This window comes from Euphorbia lathyris, chromosome 1, assembly GCF_963576675.1.
Source record: "Euphorbia lathyris chromosome 1, ddEupLath1.1, whole genome shotgun sequence".
Taxonomy (NCBI): Eukaryota; Viridiplantae; Streptophyta; class Magnoliopsida; order Malpighiales; family Euphorbiaceae; genus Euphorbia; species Euphorbia lathyris.
In genome coordinates this window covers 92,358,932-92,381,341 of record NC_088910.1, presented here as the reverse complement: position 1 = coordinate 92,381,341, position 22,410 = coordinate 92,358,932, and the positions used below count along the sequence as shown (strand labels likewise).

At 37.5% G+C, this 22,410-nt stretch overlaps 2 protein-coding genes across 5 annotated transcripts in view; one reads left to right on the top strand and one right to left on the bottom strand.

Annotated features, from left to right (window-relative positions):
* Window positions 1–903: 903 nt before the first annotated feature.
* On the bottom strand, window positions 904–3,059 carry LOC136211449 (uncharacterized). Its single transcript, XM_066002719.1, has 4 exons — window positions 2,926–3,059; window positions 2,080–2,356; window positions 1,027–1,979; window positions 904–936 (listed from the first exon to the last, which is right to left on the bottom strand). Exons 1-3 carry the CDS (start codon window positions 2,968–2,970, stop codon window positions 1,534–1,536), a joined length of 768 nt encoding a protein of 255 aa, XP_065858791.1. The 5' UTR covers window positions 2,971–3,059; the 3' UTR covers window positions 904–936; window positions 1,027–1,533.
* Window positions 3,060–3,137: 78 nt separating this feature from the next.
* The window catches only part of LOC136206790 (protein SWEETIE), a 48,420-nt gene continuing 29,147 nt past the window's right edge, over window positions 3,138–22,410 (top strand). For 3 of the 4 annotated variants that reach the window (XR_010676442.1, XM_065997965.1, XM_065997964.1), the window contains exons 1-15: window positions 3,138–3,440; window positions 3,554–3,761; window positions 5,463–5,569; window positions 6,723–6,959; window positions 7,083–7,172; window positions 7,294–7,381; window positions 12,126–12,190; window positions 12,524–12,628; window positions 13,929–14,018; window positions 14,096–14,176; window positions 15,527–15,595; window positions 16,377–16,502; window positions 18,042–18,145; window positions 21,593–21,725; window positions 22,005–22,111. Coding sequence is in view for 3 of the 4 variants with exons in the window: in XM_065997965.1 (XP_065854037.1) it covers window positions 3,276–3,440; window positions 3,554–3,761; window positions 5,463–5,569; window positions 6,723–6,959; window positions 7,083–7,172; window positions 7,294–7,381; window positions 12,126–12,190; window positions 12,524–12,628; window positions 13,929–14,018; window positions 14,096–14,176; window positions 15,527–15,595; window positions 16,377–16,502; window positions 18,042–18,145; window positions 21,593–21,725; window positions 22,005–22,111 (1,775 nt within the window). In the remaining variant the exon portion in view is untranslated. Of the gene's footprint in view, window positions 3,441–3,553; window positions 3,762–5,462; window positions 5,570–6,722; window positions 6,960–7,082; window positions 7,173–7,293; window positions 7,382–12,125; window positions 12,191–12,523; window positions 12,629–13,827; window positions 13,847–13,928; window positions 14,019–14,095; window positions 14,177–15,526; window positions 15,596–16,376; window positions 16,503–18,041; window positions 18,146–21,592; window positions 21,726–22,004; window positions 22,112–22,410 lie in introns of those variants that run through there. The other variant, XM_065997971.1, reaches the window with a different exon arrangement.

Below are 22,410 nucleotides of genomic sequence, written 5' to 3'. Positions count from 1 at the left end.
GAAAGAGATATACCTTGCAATACAGTCAGGTGTACCAGCGACATCTTCACCAAACATTCAGGTGTACGAAGAAGATAGTGACTAATGTCTTTTTTTCCGGTTTATGTCGTTGTAATGTCTTTTTTCAGTTTATGTCGTTCTAATGTATTTTTACAGTTTATGCAGTTTATGTCGTTCTAATGTATTCTTAAATTTGCAATAATAACAAAACATACCACAAAAAAGTACTAAAATATCAATCCACCAAATTCTGTCAAAATAGTACTAAAATACTACAAAATACAGTCATAACTCACTTGGCCAAATGCCAAGCATCCATAATCTCCTCTAACGACTGCCTATATACAATCGCAGCATCCTCGTCCAGATGACTCATGTGATCCAGCACAGTTTCACCCCAGCCAGATAATCGACTAACCCACTGTAAAAAAGTAAGGAACAAAAAACAAGGTTAATATCATTTCACATTTCAGTAAATATCATTTCACATTACTAGACCAGTCAAGAAAACCAAAAATAACTTACAATCTCACTGTTCGAGCGAGTATAAATAGCCGGTCCGGGTGCAACAATCTCCGGAAGTAGACGAGGGTGTGAGTGACGGGTGTACCAATGCATGTACTGATCCTCACAATCTGATGGAGTATGTGCTGGAGTGAATACAGACAGTATAAGGACGGACGACTGGGGAAAAGAGTCCCAAATACCCTGCACCATCACAGCTGGCACCTCTACACGATACTTCAAACTGGTCCACGGGCGAACAGCCTTAGAAGGCTGCAATATCGGTCTAGGAATGGTCTGCACATGTCCAAGCTGTCGAAGGCATCGCCCCGGCATGTACGGCTCGATCACATCACGATACCGTATCCATCCAGAATATAGAGTCCTCGGGGTCTCAATAATGGCATCAGGGCCATACGGCATCCACATGACCTACAGATGTATAAAATTACATTAACACATACAAGTAATACACAAATTTGTTTTAATTGAATAGTATTTATAATTATAAAGCAAGTATACCTCATCTGCTGTCAACACATCAAGCCGGGCACGAAATGCTCTCAACCGCTCATCGCTCTTCTCCATCGATATAGATGGCCACAACGAAGCCCTAGGAAGATCCGGGTCAACTGTAACTGCCTCTCGATGTGGCCTGAAGCAAGGAAAATACTCGTAAATCCAGGACTGGAGCAATGTCATACAACCCGTCATCTGCCCGCAATCTCCTCTGGTAGCAATACCAAGATGACGGTATAGATATGCTAGTGCAGCTGATCCCCAAGAAAGTCCAACGGCTCCAGCCGCCGAGTCCTGCACCTCTAACAGACAAGAAGGTCGGATGCGGTCACCACTCTTGTCTACGAACAAGGTGGAACCGAGCATCAGCCACGTCCAAGCTATAGCCTGGGTCTCAGGAATCCGATCACCTCCACAGCGCTCCATGACGGAAGCGGCTCGTATACCACCAGAAGCATAATGACGGGCATCTAACTCAACCCGAGTCGCCCCAAACAAATCCATCACGCACTACTTAAGCTCATCAACAGTCGCATCAGCAGTCACCATGGCACCATCTACGGGGATGCGCAATATCTCCCACACATCATGCATCAAAATGGTCATCTCGCCAAATGGCATGTGAAATGATGACGTGTCTGGCTGCCACCGCTCAACAAATGCTGTGATCAGTGCAGCATCTATGTGACTGTGCATAATACCAGGTAAATGGAACAAGCCAGATGACTCGATACGCGACTGAATCGTCCGGGAAGAACCACTGTACCATAATCTCAGCTTCGTGCAATACCCTGATCTGGTATGACACCTAAGGACGCCCCTGTCCTGACCGGCCCATATAGCACATGCAATATGTCCCAAAAAGCTCGGGATCACAGCACCATCAAATGGACCCCCGGGGACGGGGTCCTTCACAACCCAGTCATCCTCTACACTCCTCGATCGCTTGCTGCTACCTGAAATTACAGCAAACGGTAGACATTAATTTTTTAGTATATTTTTCAATAATCACGATTAACACAAATACAAATAAACACATTTTTTAATTTCTCTTACCAGAAGAAGATGCTGCGGTAGAAGAAAATCGTCCGTCTCGACCCCTCGTCACAACGCCACGATCTATGGGGATAGTATCAGCACTAGGACGATGCATAGAAGCATCCCCGTCCATGTCTATACCAGCCGCCTCATCCCGTCCCTCAGCACGCTCCGCCTGTGCAGCATGTGCCCTCCGGGCGTCCGCCATAAACCGCTGCTGCTCCTCCCGGTCCCGCCGAGCAGATGCAGTAACAGGACGTGAAGACGTGCGTCTAGGGTCAGCTCCCTCCTTATCCTGTAATATTATTTATTTATAAGGTATATTCAATTTAACATAATTTTTTTTTTCTATACGTTCGGGTTTGCCTACGCCCGGTCCGTGCAATTTTTTTTGAAAAAAATTCAAAATTTGCCCCTTTTTGGTCTGGGCGGGTGGTTTACACCACCTGCCCTAAGGGCCAAACGGGTGCGGCGCACCAGTCGGCCTTAGGGCCGACCAGTGCGCCGCAAATGTTTGGCCCTTAGGCCAAACGGGTGGCGCATGCGCCCCACCATAAGGTGGAGCGCATGCGTTGTACGCGTTCCACCTTAAGTGGAACGCGTACGTCGAGCGATCCACCCTAAGGTGGATCGCATGCGCCGCGCGCTCCGCCTTACGGTGGAGCGCGTGCGCCGTGCGATCCACCCTAAGGTGGATCGGTCGACACTATGCATCTCCACCTACGGTGGAACGCATAGTTCATGCGTTCCACCGTAGGCGGAGATGGATTCCGGCGCCCGTCTAGGCGAATTTCTGGGATTTTAATCCCGAATTTCGGCCCGATTACTCACGATTTTGATAATTTTTTTTATGGAAATACTTACCGTAATACCCATGTATCCTTTGCCGATGCCTCCTCTTCGTGCCATCTCGTTTTTGGTCGGTTTTTTTTAGAATGGAAAAGATGTTGAGAGGATTTGGAATTTCAAAACTTATGTTTGAAATAATGAGAAGGGCAAAAAGGGACGTTCGGAATTTTAGTGCGGTATATAACAAATCATACCAGATGATGGTGAAGTGAAACTAGAACCGAATCTTGATCTGATACGCTTCCGAACATAAATCTAATCAATTAAAAGAAACAAAATACCCAGTCTAACTGCTCTCCATATTACTGGAGTAGACCAGTTTCCACTTTCTGGTTTACAACTCTCTCTTCCTCTATACTTCTACAATGGCGAGGAATTTTGTGAGGGAGAACGTGCCGCTTTCGCGATTCGGCGTGCTGGTGGCTCAGCTTGAGTCCCTTGTTGCTTCATTTTCTCAACAATCTCCCGATGCTCTACTCTGCTTCGATTTACTGTCTGATCTCATTTCCGCTATAACCGAAGAGCCTAAGGTTCACTCTTAGACCTGTTCTGGATCTAATTTCTCTCATACAACGTTTTCTAGACGTGTTTTACTTCTTGATCCGGAAAATTTGAAGTCTAATGTACAGTTTTTTGGTTTCAGGACTCTATTTTGTTGTGGCAAAGAAAATGTGAGGATGCATTATATTCATTGCTTATTCTTGGTGCGCGACGGCCAGTGCGACATTTGGCTTCGGTAGCTATGGCGACGATTATATATAAAGGGGATGCAATTTCGATATACTCGAGAGCGAGCACTCTCCAAGGGTTTCTTTCTGATGGGAAGAGGGGTGAACCCCAAAAAGTTGCTGGTTAGTGAACAAATTAAACGACAACTTCATGTTTGTCATTTATTTGCAAATGTATATGTCTTCCGTCTCTCCTCCGTAGCTCCTCTACTTTTGTACTTGAACGAGTTTGTTCTGTAGTTTCGTAACATTATCTACTAATAGTAAAATGAGGTGGCATTTGATGGATCATTAAAATTCCTGTATGATTAATGAATATCATGTTCCTCAGCTGATATTTTTTCCTTAAAATCTAATTGTTGGTTGGAGCATATTTAGAGTTTGAAGCTACAAGGTATTAATAGGCATTATTTTGATTGTTTTTTTTTTGTCTGTTAAAGCAAACCTTTCCAGACTAGAATAATATGCAGCCACTATGTAATTGTTTCTTTGTCACAACAAATGCTTAACTTCTTGCAAGGAAGAAGCTCACATTTTTGGTGTTTCTCTATTTTTGTTGATAGTGTAGGGTCAATCATTGTGGTCAATTTGCTTTGTATGATTGTATAAATTTGCTAAATGTATCATTGCCAATTGGAGATGGAAAGGAGTAAGCAATGAAATATATGGTAAACAAATGAATTTTACAAAATACATTTTCAGTTTATGGAGAGGAAACTAACAACATATTCCTTGTCGGTGATGGAGAGGCAAAATAACAAACTTCAACATAATCAAGCCCAAAAACATATTTTTTTCTTTGTTTTATGCTGGTTTTATGCAGCAGAATACAACTTCTTTCTTCGCATCCGCGCTTTGTTCATACATAATGGTTGCTTGCTTCTATATCAGAAAATATGTGCACAAGAGTCTTTACATATTTTTATCTATACTAGGCATTACCAACTATAGATTACAACAATAATTCTATGGTTGTGCAATTAACTTCTTTGTTGTTAAGGTAAACATGTTGACCAGTCCAATATTAATTCATCATTAACACATACTTTTCAAGTTATTCGACCAGTCTCGTTGTCCTCCCTTGAATACTCTTTCTATTGATTGTTGCTCTGTTATTTTATTTGTTTATTCACTTGTCTGTGTATGATTCAACAATGCCACATTTAACAAGCCTTGTAAAGTAAAGGAGAAGAAGCACTCCAAAATAGTATGATTCAAAGTGAAGTTAAAAAATGGTAATGCATGCTTTACTAGGAATATTATGATTTTATCATACATTTTAGTAATTGAATTCTCTCTTTTCCCCCCTCATGGTTAGAGAACGTCGGAGCAGGCAATCAATAGAAGTAGACGAATTGAGCATATTGTAGTACCCATTAAAAGCTCTAGCAACATATTTTCCTTCACATGGCATTTCTTTGGTTTCCAAATGTAGATGGTTGAAGAATTCTGGTAATCAAATAGTAGATGAGGCTTGTTAATATGCCAACTAATGCAAAACGTTCTTGGTACTTAGCTGCTAAGGTGTGGGGGGTGGGGGGGAGTAGTGGTTGCATTTTCTATATTATATTGGCTTTGCCATTGGTTTCTTTTAGTACCATGAATGCTTAGAGATATTAGAATTGTGAGACATGCTTATGCATGCACAAAGTGGTGGTGACATTTTATAAGTATCAATCCCTGTATTCTCTCATACTATGTGTTAGAATGTGGATGTAAAATCCATGGCCATGCAATACAACAGTAATTTGCATCCTCTAGCTTTTTTTGTTAACAATTTGGGTAACTTTTTTTTTTTTTTTACCATGACTTGAACATTTGTAGGTGCTGCACAATGCTTGGGAGAATTATATCGACATTTTGGTAGAAGAATTACTTCGGGTTTGCTTGAAACAACAATTATTGCTACCAAACTTATGAAGTATAATGAGGTAATCCAGTTCAATATAATGTCTATCTATATTATTTTTATAGACACTTGCACAACCATTCAACAGTCATATATGGGTAATCAATAATACTTTTAGTGAAAGTGGGATATGAGCATATTTAGCAAGGGTTGGAAGGGGTTTTCTGCTAATCATGTCTAAATATGACAACTTCTACCATCCTAATCTAATTGAGAAACTTGTATGTCATGCCAAAATGGATAAGGATCCATGCCTTGCCAATGGTTTGGGGTCGTAATGTCAACAGTCAACTGTCAACACGTTGACTGATTTTCTTTTTATTCTATCTGTCTTGATTTTATGAATATGGAAAAGCTTGTCTATATTTGAAAATATACCTTCATGAGTGAATGAGAATATTTTCTTCTTGAAAATTTTCACGTGTAACATTTGATAGTTTACAATATGCACATAATGTAAATGATAAAGAATTTTAACCTTATTCAGGTTTAACCAAATATGCTAGTACATCCTTATTTCAGGAGTAAATAAATCACTTTTTATTTGGGGGCTTTGTTTTTCTGGAAAGGTTATTTGTTTGAGCTGAGATCCTATGCTTTTCTAGTTTTAGGGTGATTCAATTGGAGAACAGCTCAAGGTTTTACAAGCTCATTATTACTAATATTGTGAGAGTTTGGAAAATTCAAAGTTGGATAATGGTAACCCCATATTTCTAATCTTCTTCGAACCAATTGAGATTGATCTGGCAACATGCTAACTAGTTGCATTGTACATGATCAACAATCAGCTGAACCGTAAATAATGTTTCCATAAAAAAAGAACATTGATTGTACCTCAAAGAATAGAGAATACCTCTCAAAGTCAAAAGAAATTGAATCTTCTCTATTTCATTTGCAGCTCAATTGGATAAGGAGTTTTGGCTGGACAGCCTGGCTATTTGACAAGTTGTCATTTGTTGCTCATAAAACAAATCTTGCCCTCTTGCCAAACATAAGATAGAATCAGTGGCTTTAATACCTTTCCGATTTTTGGCTTAGAAAACCTGGCATTATAGTGTAGCTTTTCTTTCCTTCTTTCTTTCTTTTTCTATTTTATTTACTTTTTTGTTCTTTTTAACTCTGTTGAGTTTATTATCATTTATTGTGTACTCATCCATGCACATGATAAATATCAGGAGTTTGTGAGAGAAGAAGCTTTACTCATGCTCCGAAAAGCTTTGGAAGGCTGTGGTGGTGGTGCAGTTTCCTCAGCATATACTGAAGCATTCCGTCTTATCACACGTATTGCTATTGGAGATAAATCCTTTGTTGTTAGAATAGCTGCTGCGCACTGTTTGAAGGCATTTGCTAGCATTGGAGGACCCGGTATAGCAGCCGGAGAGCTTGAGAGTTCAGCAGCCCAGTGTGTCAAGGTAGGCTTTGTTTTGATAATTGTTCCATGTTGACTTTTGTTTTATAGTTTATGATATTTGAGAAGTTACAATAAGCATCTATATGTTTGTGCACATGTGTGTTCTCATATCAACACTGCTTAGGCCCTTGAAGATCCCGTATCATCTGTTCGAGATGCATTTTCTGAGGCATTGGGTTCATTGCTAGCTCTTGGAATGAATCCACAGGCACAGGTATATGCCTATTAGATAATGACTTTTGTTTCCTTTATATCTCATCCTTCTCTGTTTGTGCTTTTCCTTTTTTCTTTCTCTAAACACTCTTTGCAGTCTCCCAATTTTAATTCTTTGCTAGGTTCAACCCAAGGGAAAAGTTCCTTCTACTCCAACAAAGAAGCTAGATGGTTGCTTGCAGAGGCATCTAGCATTGCCATTCACAAAAGGTATTTATTGGCGCATTAGCATACCTTTAATGAAGTCTTGCTGTCAAATGCTTGTTTGAATTGTTGTATTTAAATCATACATATATTATTTGAATGAATAAATGCCTCTTTATTTCAAGGGCTTGTTATTAGTGGTAATGGAGAGAAACATAGATTTAGTAATTGTAATTCCCATAATTAACAAATTCTTCTGTATTTTTGTGACTATTTGAAGTGAGGACATAACTAAGAAACATTGCACAAACTGTTCTATATAATAAAGTCCTTTTTATTGTATACTCCTAAAAACTCTTAAGATGCACAATTTTTTCCTTCAATCATTTATGATTTAACAATATGGGAGTTGGGCATTTCCATGAGCTCATTGGAGAAGAGGTCATTTACATAGTGTGTGCGTGCGGGTGTATTTCCTATTAAGCAATCCTTCTAGCTTATAATCTAGCTTATTAATACTATTTTTCACCTCTTATATGGGTGAGATAAGATCATTGAATTGTGCATAAATCATTTCGGGATATAACAATGCTTAATTTTTTATGGATATAAACTTACATAGATTTTAACTTTCATTTGCTCTCTTTCCATGTGGACGATGCATGCCAAGTTAGAGAAAGCTTTCACAGAATCCACCAATAGATAGACCACTTGTTATGTTTGTAGAAGTTAAGAAGACAATTCTCATTCTAAAGCTTGGTTTTTTGGAATGAGGTTTTGTGTGTTCTAATTAGTTTTTCACCTTTTAATTATCTTGTGCTGTAATTATATTTTATAAATAAAAATATGCTTATGAGGTTTTAGTTCTTAAAAGCAGAAAATGCTTTCAATATCTCTCTCTATTTCAAGTCAAGGGAGAAATAGTGTACTTAAGGTGCCCATTGCCTACATATATTGTCATGGCGTTTTGGGCTTTCATGTGGCAAGAAACACGTGCCAGTATGTTATTATATGGATATTTCTTTGTGGCTGAATTGAGTTTTAATGAACTAGATTTCTTGAGTGACCCACAACACAAACACGTGAAATTGCATTACAAATTTTAGCATATTTATGTGGTGTTGTTTTGTGATGATATTATTTAGGCCGAATACATCAGAAGACTCTTACGCCCCAAGTGTTATTTAGCAAAATTAGCCCTAAATTATTTTGCTGCATTAGGGGGTGAATAATTTTATGAGCTTAAATTAGGGAAAAATACTCCAAAAAGATAATGTCATTTTAAGGCATAAACCATACGGAGTCCCAAAAAGCTGTCCACTTCGGTAACTTTGCCCCCCGAACTGGGGACAACCCATTAGCCACTCAAACTCCCTAAAAGTGACAAAAGACGCCCCTTATTTTTCCTCAATCGGAGAAGATTTGACCCATGAGGACCACTCGCCTTTCGATTGACGTCCCATATGCAATGTGGCTTTTCCTTTTATAAAAATTTGCAACGTGTCCTTTCAGGATGGTATTTCAAAGTGCTTATGAGTTTAGAGAGGCTATTGCATAATATGCTCTAAGGAGGAGTAAAGTTTTTTGAAGAGAAAAGCCACATTGCATATGGGAAGTCAACCGAAAGGCTAGTGGTCAAATTCTTCTCCGATTGAGGAAAAATAAGGGGCGTGTTATGTCACTTTCAGAGAGTTGGAGTGGCTAATGGGCTGTCCCTTAAGTTCAGGGGCAAAGTGACCAAAATAGACAACTTTAGGGGGCTCCGCATGGTTTAGGCCTCATTTTAAAGAGGAGAAACACAAATATTCAAATTATAGCATTCTTGGTTGCATTGTCCGGAGAGAAAGAAAAAGTCTGAATCTATAGAGTACCACTCAGCTAGACACGCTAAATAAGAATTATAACTTTTATTGATAAACTTCCAAACCACTATGATCATGAATTCAAAACAAGAACAAGATCAATGGAAGAAAGAAAAAGAAAATAGCAAACAAACAAGAAGATAAAGATGAACAAAAGAGAAACTTCTCCTCTCAGAGGACACTGCTTCTTCCTAAACTTCAATTTGAGACCACAAACTAATTTTCCAAAGGCTACCTCTACTTTCTTTGACATGCTTATATAACAAATCTCAATCATTTCCTAATCATGACTAATTCCAACAGTCACAAATCTCTCACCAGTCCCTATGAGGAAATAACGGCAGCTAATTGCCCCTACCAGTTTCACCTTTATCCCTAAATCTTATTTCCTATCACAAATCACAACTATCTTCCCCTTCCTCTGTCACCTCCTCATCCTTTGCCAATAACAACACACACAATTTCCCTTCGATAACAAGTCTCGCCCCATTACTCCCTAGCCATAAGTAAATCCAATTTTCACAAATCTCTCATCAATCATTATGAGTAACTAAACTCTAGCTAATACTCCTACTATTGTCCTCGTCATCCCTAATTTATATTTCCTATTAGAGTCTCATGAATATCCTTTCCTAAATTCCGCCACAATAGCCATCCTCGATATAAAGGGCGGCCCGGTGCACTATGCGTCCCCGCTGAGCGAGGGTCCAGGGAAGGGTCCCACCACAAGGGTGTACTAGGGACAAGCCTTCCCCTGCCAATTTAGTTGGCAAGAGGCCGCTCCTAAGACTCGAACCCGTGACCTCTTGGTCACACGACAACAACGTTTACCGTTGCGCCAAGGCTCGCCCTCCTCGATATATTAAGATAAAATTTTCACCTCCATCAACATTAATAGCTTGTTCGATTTTTAACTTTTTATATTCATCACCTTTGACTCTGAGTACGAGTCTAAAAAGATCCATTTTTACTACTAAGCTTATCAGAACTTCTGCCAGTCTTGTGACAATATTAGCAAAAAGATAAGGGTCATTTTAAAGAAAAAGAAACACAATATATCCAAATTGGCTGCATGGGAAGTCCAGTCTCATAGTAACTGGTTTGAGAAAAAGTCCTCAATCCTCATTAATATCCTCACCTAAATCCTCTCTCTCTCTGTCTCTGTCTCTGCGTCACAGATTACAGTCTCGCTTACATTGCTATTAATAGCCGATTTGAGCTTCGATGTTTACATTTAGTTTATGCTTTGAGAATGTTATGTCTACAAAACTCTACTAGTTCAAGTGACAATCTATGCTTTTCAATTTTTGGCATTGGTTAGCACTATAAATGTCATGGTCGTTACACTAGTACATTTCTAAAAAAATAGTAAAATAGGGTTCACATCCTCTTTGTTTTCCACTAGAGATGCAAGTTATGGAATTTAGGCTTATGAGCAATGGATGTTGGGTGTGCATGGATCAGTTAATTGTTTAATGTACCTTAAGTTGTAAATTAAAATAATCTTACCAGTCAGCCATCATGCTAACTAAGGGCTGTTTGATAATTAAACTAATCACTTAAAATTAATATATTAAGCGTTTATTGGTCTTTTAGCTTGTTTAATAACACCTCTTAAAAATTTGAGTTAAGTAAAAAAAATCACTTATTCTGGGTAAGTCAAACTATTTAACTTAAAATTTTAAGTTGAACATTACTCCCTCCGTTTTTTTTTTATTATATGTCGTTTTAGATTTTTCAATTAGTTCATTTTATATGTCGTTTTGTATTAGCAATGTACTTTTGGAAAATTTTTCTCAAATTTACCCTTATTTATGGTAAGAGAGATGTTTGGTATTAATGCAAATAATCCTAATTAAGCCATAAAAATTAAGAAGAGAGGGAATTTGTGCATAGAAAGTAGAGATTTAGGAGAGAATATTAAGGATAAATTAGTTATTTTAATAATCTAATTGATATTGCATTGATCTTGATGAAAAACCTTAAACGGCAAATAAAAAAGATGGAGGGAATATCAACTAATATTTTAAATTCAGTACTTATTTTTAGTATTTATCAAATAGTTACATCATTTAATGTTTACAAGATTTATAATATTCAACACTTAAAATTCATTACTTATTTTAATCTTCAGTTTTATAATACAACACCTAAAATCTAACTAACCAGTTATCTAGTTGGGTGAAAATCAAATGGGTTTAATTTTTTTGTTGTTATTGCCAAATCAATCAAAGTGATAGATTGTAGTCGCAAATATAAAAATTAGTTTAATTTTAGCTAATGAATTTATAAACTATAAATAAGAAATAATAATGTAAACATGAAATAGATTATTAAACACATAATGATTGTCACAATACTAGTAAATAGTTTAATCCCCCAAGATAAAAGTAAAAAATGCAAAGTAATTATAATTCAACAGTAACATAGCCTGTTTATTATTGGAAATAGCATTCTTTCAGTAAAAAACTTCAATATAGAATCATAAACACAATTGAAAAATTCTTTTACTAATAATTTTTACACAATTTTTATGGTGGTTTGATAATGTCCAATGGTAGTCCATGGACAATCCTGTGCATAAATGTGAAAGAGTACGGTTATTGAAAGTGAGTAAATGATCCCCAAGTGCTAGAGCTCTCTAATGACTGCGAATGATTGGGAAAAAGGGATCATTATAGCTTAAGCCCAACTAGTTGGGATTAGGGCTCAGATTTTGTTGTATTAATTTTTTGTAAAGAATTAGGGTGATATAGAAAAAAACTATTTTGCTTGATCAAAAGAAATCAGAGTTAAGCAGCAAAAGTGAAGACCTCTTCAGTTGGATTATGGCCATTATTTTTTATGAGGCCTTGAGTAGGTTGTGAGCGATATAGTTCATAAGAGCATTTGAAGATTTATGTTTGTTATCACTGTTCTGCCACCTTTAACAAATGGTTAAATTGCAGCCAATGGAGTTCGATCAAAGGACATAAGAATGGGCATAACCTTATCTTGGGTATCCTTTCTACAGGTAATTTCTGATAATCACTTTCCTCCTTTTCCTTTCATCCATGTACCCTTCCTTTTGCTCCTTCCCCACTTCATCATTTTGCTTTTCCTCTTCTCTTTTCTTTTGACACTTCTATGGTTCGCTGTCCACTAGTCATGTTGTATGTAAATATTGTAATCAACAGAAAGTTATGTTCCAGGCCAGCATCAGTTGATTGCTTTGAAGTACGACTTTGAGTTAACTTGAGTCTATTAGTGTCTTTGTGAGTATATGTACATGTTCTGGTGCATGGGTATGTAATGTATATATACATATGTAACTGTTTTCTATCCTTTCCTTGAATCATCCTTTCAGGCAATTCGGCTGAAGTATCAACGCCCAGATGGTGAGCTTCAAAACTATGCTATGCAGATAATGGAAATGCTTTCTGTTGATAATTGTGTTGATGCTCATGCACTGGTATGTCTTTGATATGTTTACCTTTTCCTTTTCAAATTTCTTTATGTTTCTTATTCTTGTCAGTTAAATGAGGACAGAGAAATTACTCATTGAATGTTTGAAATTTTGTTATACGCATCTTGTTGCGACCACTTATTGACTTTAATTTTTCCATTTTAAGGGACATAGACTAGCGTGGTGTATACATGAGTAGTACTGTATTGCATATCAATTGTAAGAAAACAGATCAGGTTAGAATGCAAAATTTATTTGCATTGCATACAGAACATTGTTGGTTTGCCTAGGAAAATAATTCTTTTAATAGATAATTTTAGAGAACAAGGACTGTACTAATCCAAGCAATACGAGCAAAAAAAAAGCAATGCAAAAGAAAATACTGCAAAGATAGTTCTGGGTTCATGCTGAGCAGCATTTACACAGGTTCTTCCTAAAAGAAGCTCTTGAATGATAAACCCACAGGAAATCAATGAAACCACTTTGTCTAGCAGCATATTAGAGCAAATTTGGTGTTTCTGCTGCGTTTGCAACTTTTTTTTTTTTTTTTTTCTGGTTCAAGTCATTTAACTAGTCAAAACGAGCAGTGTCTTTTTATAAAAAATTTCAAATTATGGAACAGATCATAAATCAAGATCAAAATTCATAGCAAACAGGCGCCTAGTTTTCCTGCCGCAATGGCCTATTGCAACAAATTGAATAGTGGCTTTTCTAATCAGAACTGTACTTCTTATCTTGCTTTCCATTTATTCCATTTTTATTATCTCATTACAGCATTGAAGGAAATAAGCACCCAGCAATTCAGGTTAACTGTCTTCATGTTTGTAGAACAAATGGAAGGCCTACATGACTGAAATGTGACAGGATACAAAGTGGCACATACACACAATACCTAAAGCTAAATAAACATGATAGGACACAAATAACCGAAAATATAAGGCTCCAAATTGGCATTAGATCTCTTTTTTACAACTACCATATCATATGTACAGTGATTTTACCGTTGTTATTCTTTTGCTGCTGCGGCTGGTTCTTAAAATTGTCCGTTCAAATACTCTAACTGCAAATAATCAATTTTGGAGAACTTAACATCTTTTCTGCCTGTAGATCTGCTCCTCTTATGCCAGCAAAATTCTAGAAAAAAATAAAATTGTGGAAAGCCATGCAACTCAAGATTGCCAAAACAATCCAACTTTGAGAATATGAAATTAATACAATTTGAATGTAAATTCTTTTTGTCAGAATCATTCATTGTAGTTTTATACGTATTCAAGCTTTCACCAATTCATCTCTTGGTTTTTTGAAGGCATGCATTCTTTATATATTGCGGGTGGGTGTAACTGATCAGATGACTGAACCTACTCAAAGGGCCTTTTTAGTTTTCCTTGGAAAGCAGGTCTGTTAATATTATTTGGATTTGATCTTTCATCATGGTTTGGCTATTCTTAATGATATTCATATGGAAAACTGCAGCTCGAGTCTCCTGATGGAAGTCCTTCCATGAAAGTCGCAGCCTTACGTACTTTGTCATACGCATTGAAAACATTGGGAGAGGTGAGACATAATCATGCTAGTCCTTCCAAATGGTCTAAGTCTGATTTTTGTTTAATACTCAGAATTGTCTTTTTTTGTGTGTGTCTGAGAGGGAGAGAGAACACAACGCTGAGCATGATTTAGACAAGAAAAATCTTTCTTTAATAAGCATTAGTTTGCATAATCACCACTGTATAGATTTGATCTGTTTAAAACTTCTAGTAATTGATCTTTGTCTTATTTACTGCATGTTTTGTGGTTGAAAGATGCCAATTTGTAGAAATATATGCAAATGGGACATGTATGCTGTAAACCTAAGGATTATTGTGGCTTTTTTAAGAAGGTTAGTTCATGCTGAAGGGGCTTTGTGACCTCCACAACGCACTAGCCTATGGACCTTTACAGCATTTTTATTCAAAGTATGAATATTATTTTGATTTGTTTAGAATCCTGATCAGGGATCTATACAAGTGAAATATGGCTTAAACTCAGCCACGATCACTTGATCCTGCTAAGCTTCATTAGACTTTTTGTTTTCTTTTGTTTAGACCTGCTGATTCATTTGCTTATGCAATTCACCATGTGCAAACTCTATAAGCATAATGTGAATTTGGCATGGATACTTATAATTAAGTGTGGATTTTTCGATGTTTCGACTACTAAGTTTGCATGATGATATGGGTGTTCAATTGAAGGTCAGATTTGTACGTTTAATAAGTCTTGAATTGGTCTCAAATGTAGTGAATTGTGTTGTATCAATGTAGATGTGTGTTTCCATATTTATTGAACCTTTTAGCTGATGATGTCACGATTGGACTGGGATCTGTTGTTTAAAGCTGATAATCTTGAGAATGGATTGAAATGTCTTGTTGCTTTACTAAGGGCCATTTTGGCATTGTTGTGGCCAAAAGTTCAGCTTTCCTTATAAGCTGTGGTAGCTGCTTTCCTTCCCAAAAGCTACAAATTGTAACTTCTCCTAAAAGCAGCTTTTGCAGTTTTCCATCTTTTAAGGAAAATTGCCAAACACTGCTTTTAGCTTCCCCAGCCTTCACAGCTTTTAAGGAATGCAATCTTGCATTTACCAAATGCTGCTTTTAGATGGGAAAGCTGCTTTTAGGGTCTCAGAAAGCAATACGGAACTGGCTCTAAGTTTTTTACTGCTAATACTTATTAGTGAATGTTTGCAATTTTCAGTTCATTTAATTTAGAAAATTCTGGCTGCATCCTCTTATTCATTTGTGGAACTGGCTTATTTACTTGTTTTCCCAATACTTGAGTTAGTTTTTATGTTAGTGACAAGTCCTCGGTGACATCATTGGCTTGAATCTTGTGTTGTTATACTAATATGGTATGTGATCTGTCCATGTACAGGTTCCATCAGAATTCAAGGAAGTTATTGATGATACAGTTGTTGCTGCAGTATCTCATTCTTCACAACTTGTAAGTACATGAGCTTGTTATGCTTATCCTTGGATCTCCAAAGTGTTTGGTAATGTTAAAAGTTCCTGCAGATATTTCTCTATGAATTTTTTCTTTTATCTATGTGAAAATAATTTTACAAAATACCATGACGTTTAGTGCTTTGGCTATAAAAGGACATTTTTGTATACCTCCTGTTTTGAAATGTGATTATCCCTTGTGTGTTAAATGAACTGCTAAACCACATGTCAATTTTGTACTTCATATATATATTTTTTATAGTAAACATTTATGGATTCCTATAAATGTGGGTGATCGGTGGTAGCAATGCTTTAAGTCATCAGAAAATACTATATCTGAAAGGCAATTAAAGTCATCAGATTGGCATGTTGAATTTGGCCCTGCTTGACCTGTTAAATTGCGGAACCTATGTACTGGACTATTGGCCCTAAGACCCCTTATTTACAAAGATGTTTGATAATTGGTGAACCACTTGACCTGGAGCTGGTTCACTTAGGTGACTGGTTGATCCAAAAGCTAATTAAATTCATGTTTATATATTTGTTATTTACCATCTAGTTTATGATTATATTATATATGTATATATGTGTGTGCGTGTGTGTATATAGTGGACTTAAACCTGTGACCCTTGGCCTTCAATGTCAAAGGTTGGCTGGCTTTAAATGTTAAAATAATGATATCTATTTATTTTATTGTCCATTGGGGGTAGTACAATGTTGTGCTCTCTCATTATAACATAATCTCTGTAGCAGTTGAATATTAATCTGATCTTTGTGGCTAGGTACGTATTGAGGCTGCTTTAACATTGCGTGTGGTGGTAGAAGTTGATCCTACTTCTTTTGGCGGTTTGATTTCCTTTGGGGTAACGACACTAAGTGCTTTGAGAGAAAATGTTTCTTTTGAGAAGGTACTTGGTGGAACTTTTCCAGTTTGTAATTACAAAACTTGTTTACATCCTCCATGCTGTTGAGACTCTCAAAATGAGCTATACGTCTTGAAGCTGTAATTTAACTTTTGATGAACAATCAGCTTTTATTCCAGAAATTATAGCTTTTAACAATTCTATGAAAATCATCGGGATTGAACATTTTAACTTAGTAGGCAGGCAGCAGTGTTATGTTAAAAGCATGAGAGCCACTTGCCTAAGGCGTGGCAGTAGTGCTCACGATACCCTGGGCGAGCACCTTATCAGAGGTGCTAGACAAAGAAAAGGCATGCTTTAATATATTTTGACCTTTTTTGGAATTTTAAATGCTATTTTTAAAAAGTAACATCAGTAGCTAAAGGGTCTTTGGAATGGGAATTTATTATTTAAGGTAACATCAAAAACAATAATTTGGTTTTCCAATAAAATATTTTAGTTTTAAAAAACAAATTAACCTATTTAAGAGAAAAGGAGGCATAACACATGACCATTTAAGAAAAAAGAGACTGCAGACAATGTTGCCCTATCTGTGCTAGAGAGATAATTAGAAAATATGAGGAAGAAAGAACAACCAGCTTTTATAAGCCAAAAGAAAAAAAGATTGTTGGAAAAATAGTTCTACTGAAGCAGATAAAAGCAATTTGAGAACCTCGAGTCAGCGGTTTTTTTAGCTTTCTTCTTTTTATTTCTTTTGCTTTTCCTGGGTCTTGATTATGATGATGATCATAATATATACACTTCTTTGTTTATTTTATGAAACTTCAATGCTGTTTCTATATATGTTTTACCTTTTAAGTAGCAACTCATTTCGTACATGGGAGTACCTAGATTGGCGTCTTGTCCCTTGGGTGATTTGGGGCGGCACCGCCCTCAGAGGGCTTAGCACCTTCATTCACGCAGTTATACTGGCTGTTTTCTTGTAGTGGGCTCAACTATTTGGATAATTAGCCTTATTTGTCAAAATTGGACAAAAAGAACATGGAAATATGGGGGATCTTTATTCATCTGTTTAAAAATTATGGTTCATGAATTGCCATTTTTTTTTTTTGAAAATTCAATATTTATTGAATAAAATCACTGCATGTTGTTACCACCTAAATAATTTTTTTTGCTATATCATGCATACTCTTTAACCATATCTATCTTTACTGCATATTGGCAATTTTACTATGTTGTTTGCTTGATACTGAAAAAGTACATTCTTCATTAGTATTTTCCAAGTGCTTATAATTAAAATAACTATATTTGGAATTACTTTGTTTGTGATGTATGAACAGTCGTTTAATTTTTGTTTTTGTAAGTGGAAATAAGTTCAACCCACTGTAAATAAGAAATTATGGGTTCAAACCACAGAAGCGGGCTCCTTGCCTTAGAAGGGGAATGCTGCATTCATTTTCTCTCTATAGAACTTGCAGTGCATGAAGTTTTGAACTTTTGATTTCCCCCCCTATCAGAAGCATCACTTTTCCACTTTGCTTTTATTTGCAGATTCTTTTGACTTTTGTTTCTTATTGTTTCCAGGGAAATAGTCTTAAAATCAATCTTGATTCCTTGCATGGACAAGCTTCAGTTTTGGCAGCTTTGGTGTCTATTTCTCCCAAATTGCCTCTTGGGTATCCAGCTAGGTGATTTTCTTTTTCTTTTTTCTTTTTTGTTTTCCGTAGTCCCTTTGCTTGATTTCTTTATCCTTTGCTTTTCTCTGTGCAACTGTTTCTTCCTCACCTTTTTAAGAAATGACTTGTTTTGGCAATGTTCTGTTCTGTTTCTCTCTGAGCTTGGTGATGCTCTAGAGACCAGGGAGGCTTCTAGTGAAGCACCCTTGGGCATATATTATAAAATTTCCTTTGGTTCTTGTTTCAAGAAGGTGGTTCTTCTATCAAAGGAAAATTTAATAAATGGTCGATTTGTAGATATCTATGTGTTGATGCAATTATGGACAAATTTTCTCTTCATGGTCTTGTCAGCTAAAATATACTCCACTGAAGTAGTTAATCATGCAAGACTTTCTTAGAAAATGAAGTGTCAGTTAGAAAGAAACCGATTATTCTACTTATTGTAATAGAAACTGATGTATTGCATCTGAAACATATTTTTAACTTGTTACTTAAGAAAATGATGAGAAACCCATTCTTGAAGCTTGTCTATCAATTTAAGCTTTTATTGAGTGATGTTTTTGACACGGTACCAAAAGTCTTGTATCCAGATCTGGCAGTCCCATCTACTAATTAAATATTTTAGTATATGGTGAAATGCTGTTGAGGGCGAGCCTTGGCGCAACGGTAAACGTTGTTGTCGTGTGACCAAGAGGTCACGGGTTCGAGTCTTAGGAGCGGCCTCTTGCCAAATAAATTGGCAGGGAAGGCTTGCCCCCAGTACACCCTTGTGGTGGGACCCCTCCCCGGACCCTCGCTCAGCGGGGACGCGTAGTGCGACCGGGCCGCCCTTTTTTTTTTATGGTGAAATGCTGTGCTTGTTCACACTTAAAACTCAAAGGGTCTATGTGTGCAGGGATGTGTTAGAGACAAAAAAAAAAAAAAAAAAAACTATCGATCAGTTTAAACTTTTGGGTTCAACGTTTTTTCTTTATATATATGTATATGTTTGATACTAAAACTCTCAGTCAAAAACTGTGCTAGTTCCAGAAAAATATTATGAAAAGTCTTGTATCCAGATCTGGCAGTCCCATCTTCTAATTAAATATATTTTTTTTTGATGAAAACTTAATTATCATAAATCATATTCTTGTAGCATCCTTACATATGGATTCCCACACAGAAGACGGGCAATCCTCAATGAAAACTAATGGAGAATTAAAGTCCCGAGCACTAATTAAATAGTTTAGTATATGGTGAAATGCTGTGCTTGTTCACACTTAAAACTCAAAGGGTCTATGTGTGCAGGGATGTGTTAGAGACAAAAAAAAAAAAAAACTATCTATCACTTAAAACTTTTGGGGAAATGTAGGAGTGACGAGAACTACGAAAAATACAAAGAGGCTAAAAGGGAAGTAAAGAAGGTCATACGAGATGCTAGAGCAAAGGTGAATCGGGATCTGTATACAAGATTGGATACGAAAGAAGGGGAAAGAGACATATATAGAATTGCTCGGATGAGAGATAGGAAGACGCGAGATCTCGGAAAAGTTAAATGTGTGAAGGATGTGGACCAGAAAGTCCTAGTTGGAGATAAGGATATCAAGGAACGATGGAGGTCCTATTTTGATGACTTATTTAATGGAGATCGCCAACAAGATGTTGGAGATATAAGTATCCATCACGATATGATAAATCATGAATGCCTGCGGAGAATTCAAAAGGGTGAAGTCAAAATGACATTAAGTAAGATGAAGTTGAAGAAAGCAGTAGGACCTGATGGCATCCCTATTGAGATTTGGAGATGTTTGGGAGAAAGAGGAATCGAATGGTTGACGACGTTCTTCAACAAAATTTGGAGAAACAATAAGATGCCATCAGAATGGAGGAAAAGTACCTTAATCCCTTTGTATAAGAACAAAGGCGATGTCCAAGATTGTGCCAACTATCGGGGAATCAAATTAATGAGTCACACTATGAAACTTTGGGAGCGAGTGATTGAACAAAGGCTAAGGAGGACGGTGAAGATCTCGGAAAACCAGTTTGGCTTTATGCCGGGAAGATCAACTATGGAAGCCATCCATCTAATGAGACAATTAATGGAGCACTATCGAAATAAGAAGAAAGACTTGCATATGGTTTTCATTGACTTGGAGAAAGCATATGATAAGGTACCAAGGGAAGTACTTTGGTGGGCCTTGACAAGGAAAGGCATTTCGCGGAAATATATTGATATCATAAAGGACATGTATGAGGGAGTATGCACGAGTGTACGTACTAGTGTTGGGAAGACTGAAGAGTTTCCTATTACGATTGGAGTGCATCAAGGTTCCGCACTAAGCCCATTTCTTTTTGCCATCGTTATGGATGAACTAACAAGTTCACTTCAAGATGGTATACCATGGTGCATGCTGTTTGCAGATGATATTGTGTTGGTTGATGAGACGAAAGAAGGAGTGGAGATGAAGTTGGAACTATGGAGGCAAACTCTAGAATCTAGAGGCTTTAAGTTGAGTCGAAGTAAGACAGAATATTTGGAGTGTAAGTTTAGCGGCCGTAGGAGTAGGGAGGCAGGGACAATCACCCTAGATGGGAGAGTTGTTCAGGCCTCGGATTGCTTCCGGTATTTAGGATCTATTATCCAAACGGATGGAGAAGTAGATGGAGATGTTGCTCATAGGATTAAAGCTGGTTGGTCGAAGTGGAAGAGTGCTACGGGTTTCCTTTGTGATCCCGGCATGCCTAATAGATTGAAGGGAAAATTCTACCGGACGGCAATTAGACCAGCATTGTTATATGGTACGGAGTGTTGGGCAGTGAAACACTGCCACATCCATAAGATGTCGGTGGCGGAGATGCGTATGTTGAGATGGATGTGTGGTCACACGAGAAAGGACCGGGTGCGTAATGAAATAATTAGGACAAAAGTAGGGGTCACATCTATTGAGAATAAAATGAGAGAAAACCGACTAAGGTGGTTTGGCCATGTGAGACGTAGAGCGCTTGATGCGCCGGTTAGGAGAACCGAAGAGTGGCAAAGGGATGTAGTGGTGAGGGGTAGGGGAAGACCTAAGCAAACTTGGAGGAGGGTGATCGAGAGTGATATGAGTTTATTGGGAATTGAGGAAAATATGGTAGTGGATAGGACGGAGTGGAGGGAGCGAATCTGTGTCGCTGACACGACTTGATTTTCACGGTTTTATATGATGGTTCATGTTAGCCGACCCCGAATCATTTCGGGACTAAGGCTTTGTTGTTGTTGTTGTTGTTGTATATGTTTGATACTCAAACTCTCAGAGTCAAAAACTGTGCTAGTTCCAGAAAAATATTATGAAAAGTGCCTCATGAAATACCATTTCAGTCTTTGGTTGTTCAGCCTATATTGGATGTTGTTATGCCTGTTATTGTATCTTCTCTGTTGTACTTATATGAAGTTCTGACCGTCTTTACATGGCTGCACAACTATGTTCCTGTACTCAGATTGCCCAGAACAGTGCTTGAAGTTTCAAAGAAAATGCTGACAGAATCTAGTCGCAATCCTGTGGCTGCAACAGTTGTAAAAGAAGCTGGATGGCTTCTTCTGTCTTCTCTTTTGTCCTCAATGCCAAAGGAGGTACCTAGTTATTTTTCTTGTTTATCAGTTTTTGTGGGCGAGGGCGAGCCTTGGCGCAACGGTAAACGTTGTTGTCGTGTGACCAAGAGGTCACGGGTTCGAGTCTTAGGAGCGGCCTCTTGCTAAATAAATTGGCAGGGGAAGGCTTGCCCCAGTACACCCTTGTGGTGGGACCCCTCCCCGGACCCTCGCTCAGCGGGGATGCGTAGTGCGACCGGGCCGCCCTTTTTTTTTTGTGGGCATATATACATGTTTTGATGATATTCTTGAAACCCGCAGGAGCTGGAAGACCAGGTCTTTGATATTCTTACATTGTGGGCTCCCCTTTTTGGCGGAAATTCAGAAGAGGATGTAATGCAAGTTGGGGATTTGTCATCAAATATATGGTAAGCCTATATTTTTTTTTGTTTTTATGTCATTGTTACCATAGGTGAGCTTGGCATATATCTGGATGCTTAGACTTGTGGCCCAATTGCATCTCTCTAGTTTCTAGGAGGTGAGTGATTCAGGCACTTGGCTGTAGTCTACCAGATTGCAAGTGCAAGGCATCCTTGGAGTCTTAGCAATTAAGTGTTTTGAGGTCTCCACATGATTGAAAGACATGGTTATATTTAGAAATTCACTTTAGTAGTTGATGTTCATTTTTTTTAATAATATTGTCTTTCTGAAGGCAATTTGAATAAGA

Coding starts and splice junctions, on each gene's coding strand:
- LOC136211449 (XM_066002719.1), bottom strand. CDS start 2,970: ATGGCACGAAGAGGAGGCATCGGCAAAGGATACATGGGTATTACG. Junction 2,357..2,925: donor AAGGATACATGGGTATTACG/GTAAGTATTTCC, acceptor ATAATATTACAG/GATAAGGAGGGAGCTGACCC. Junction 1,980..2,079: donor TACCGCAGCATCTTCTTCTG/GTAAGAGAAATT, acceptor CTGTAATTTCAG/GTAGCAGCAAGCGATCGAGG.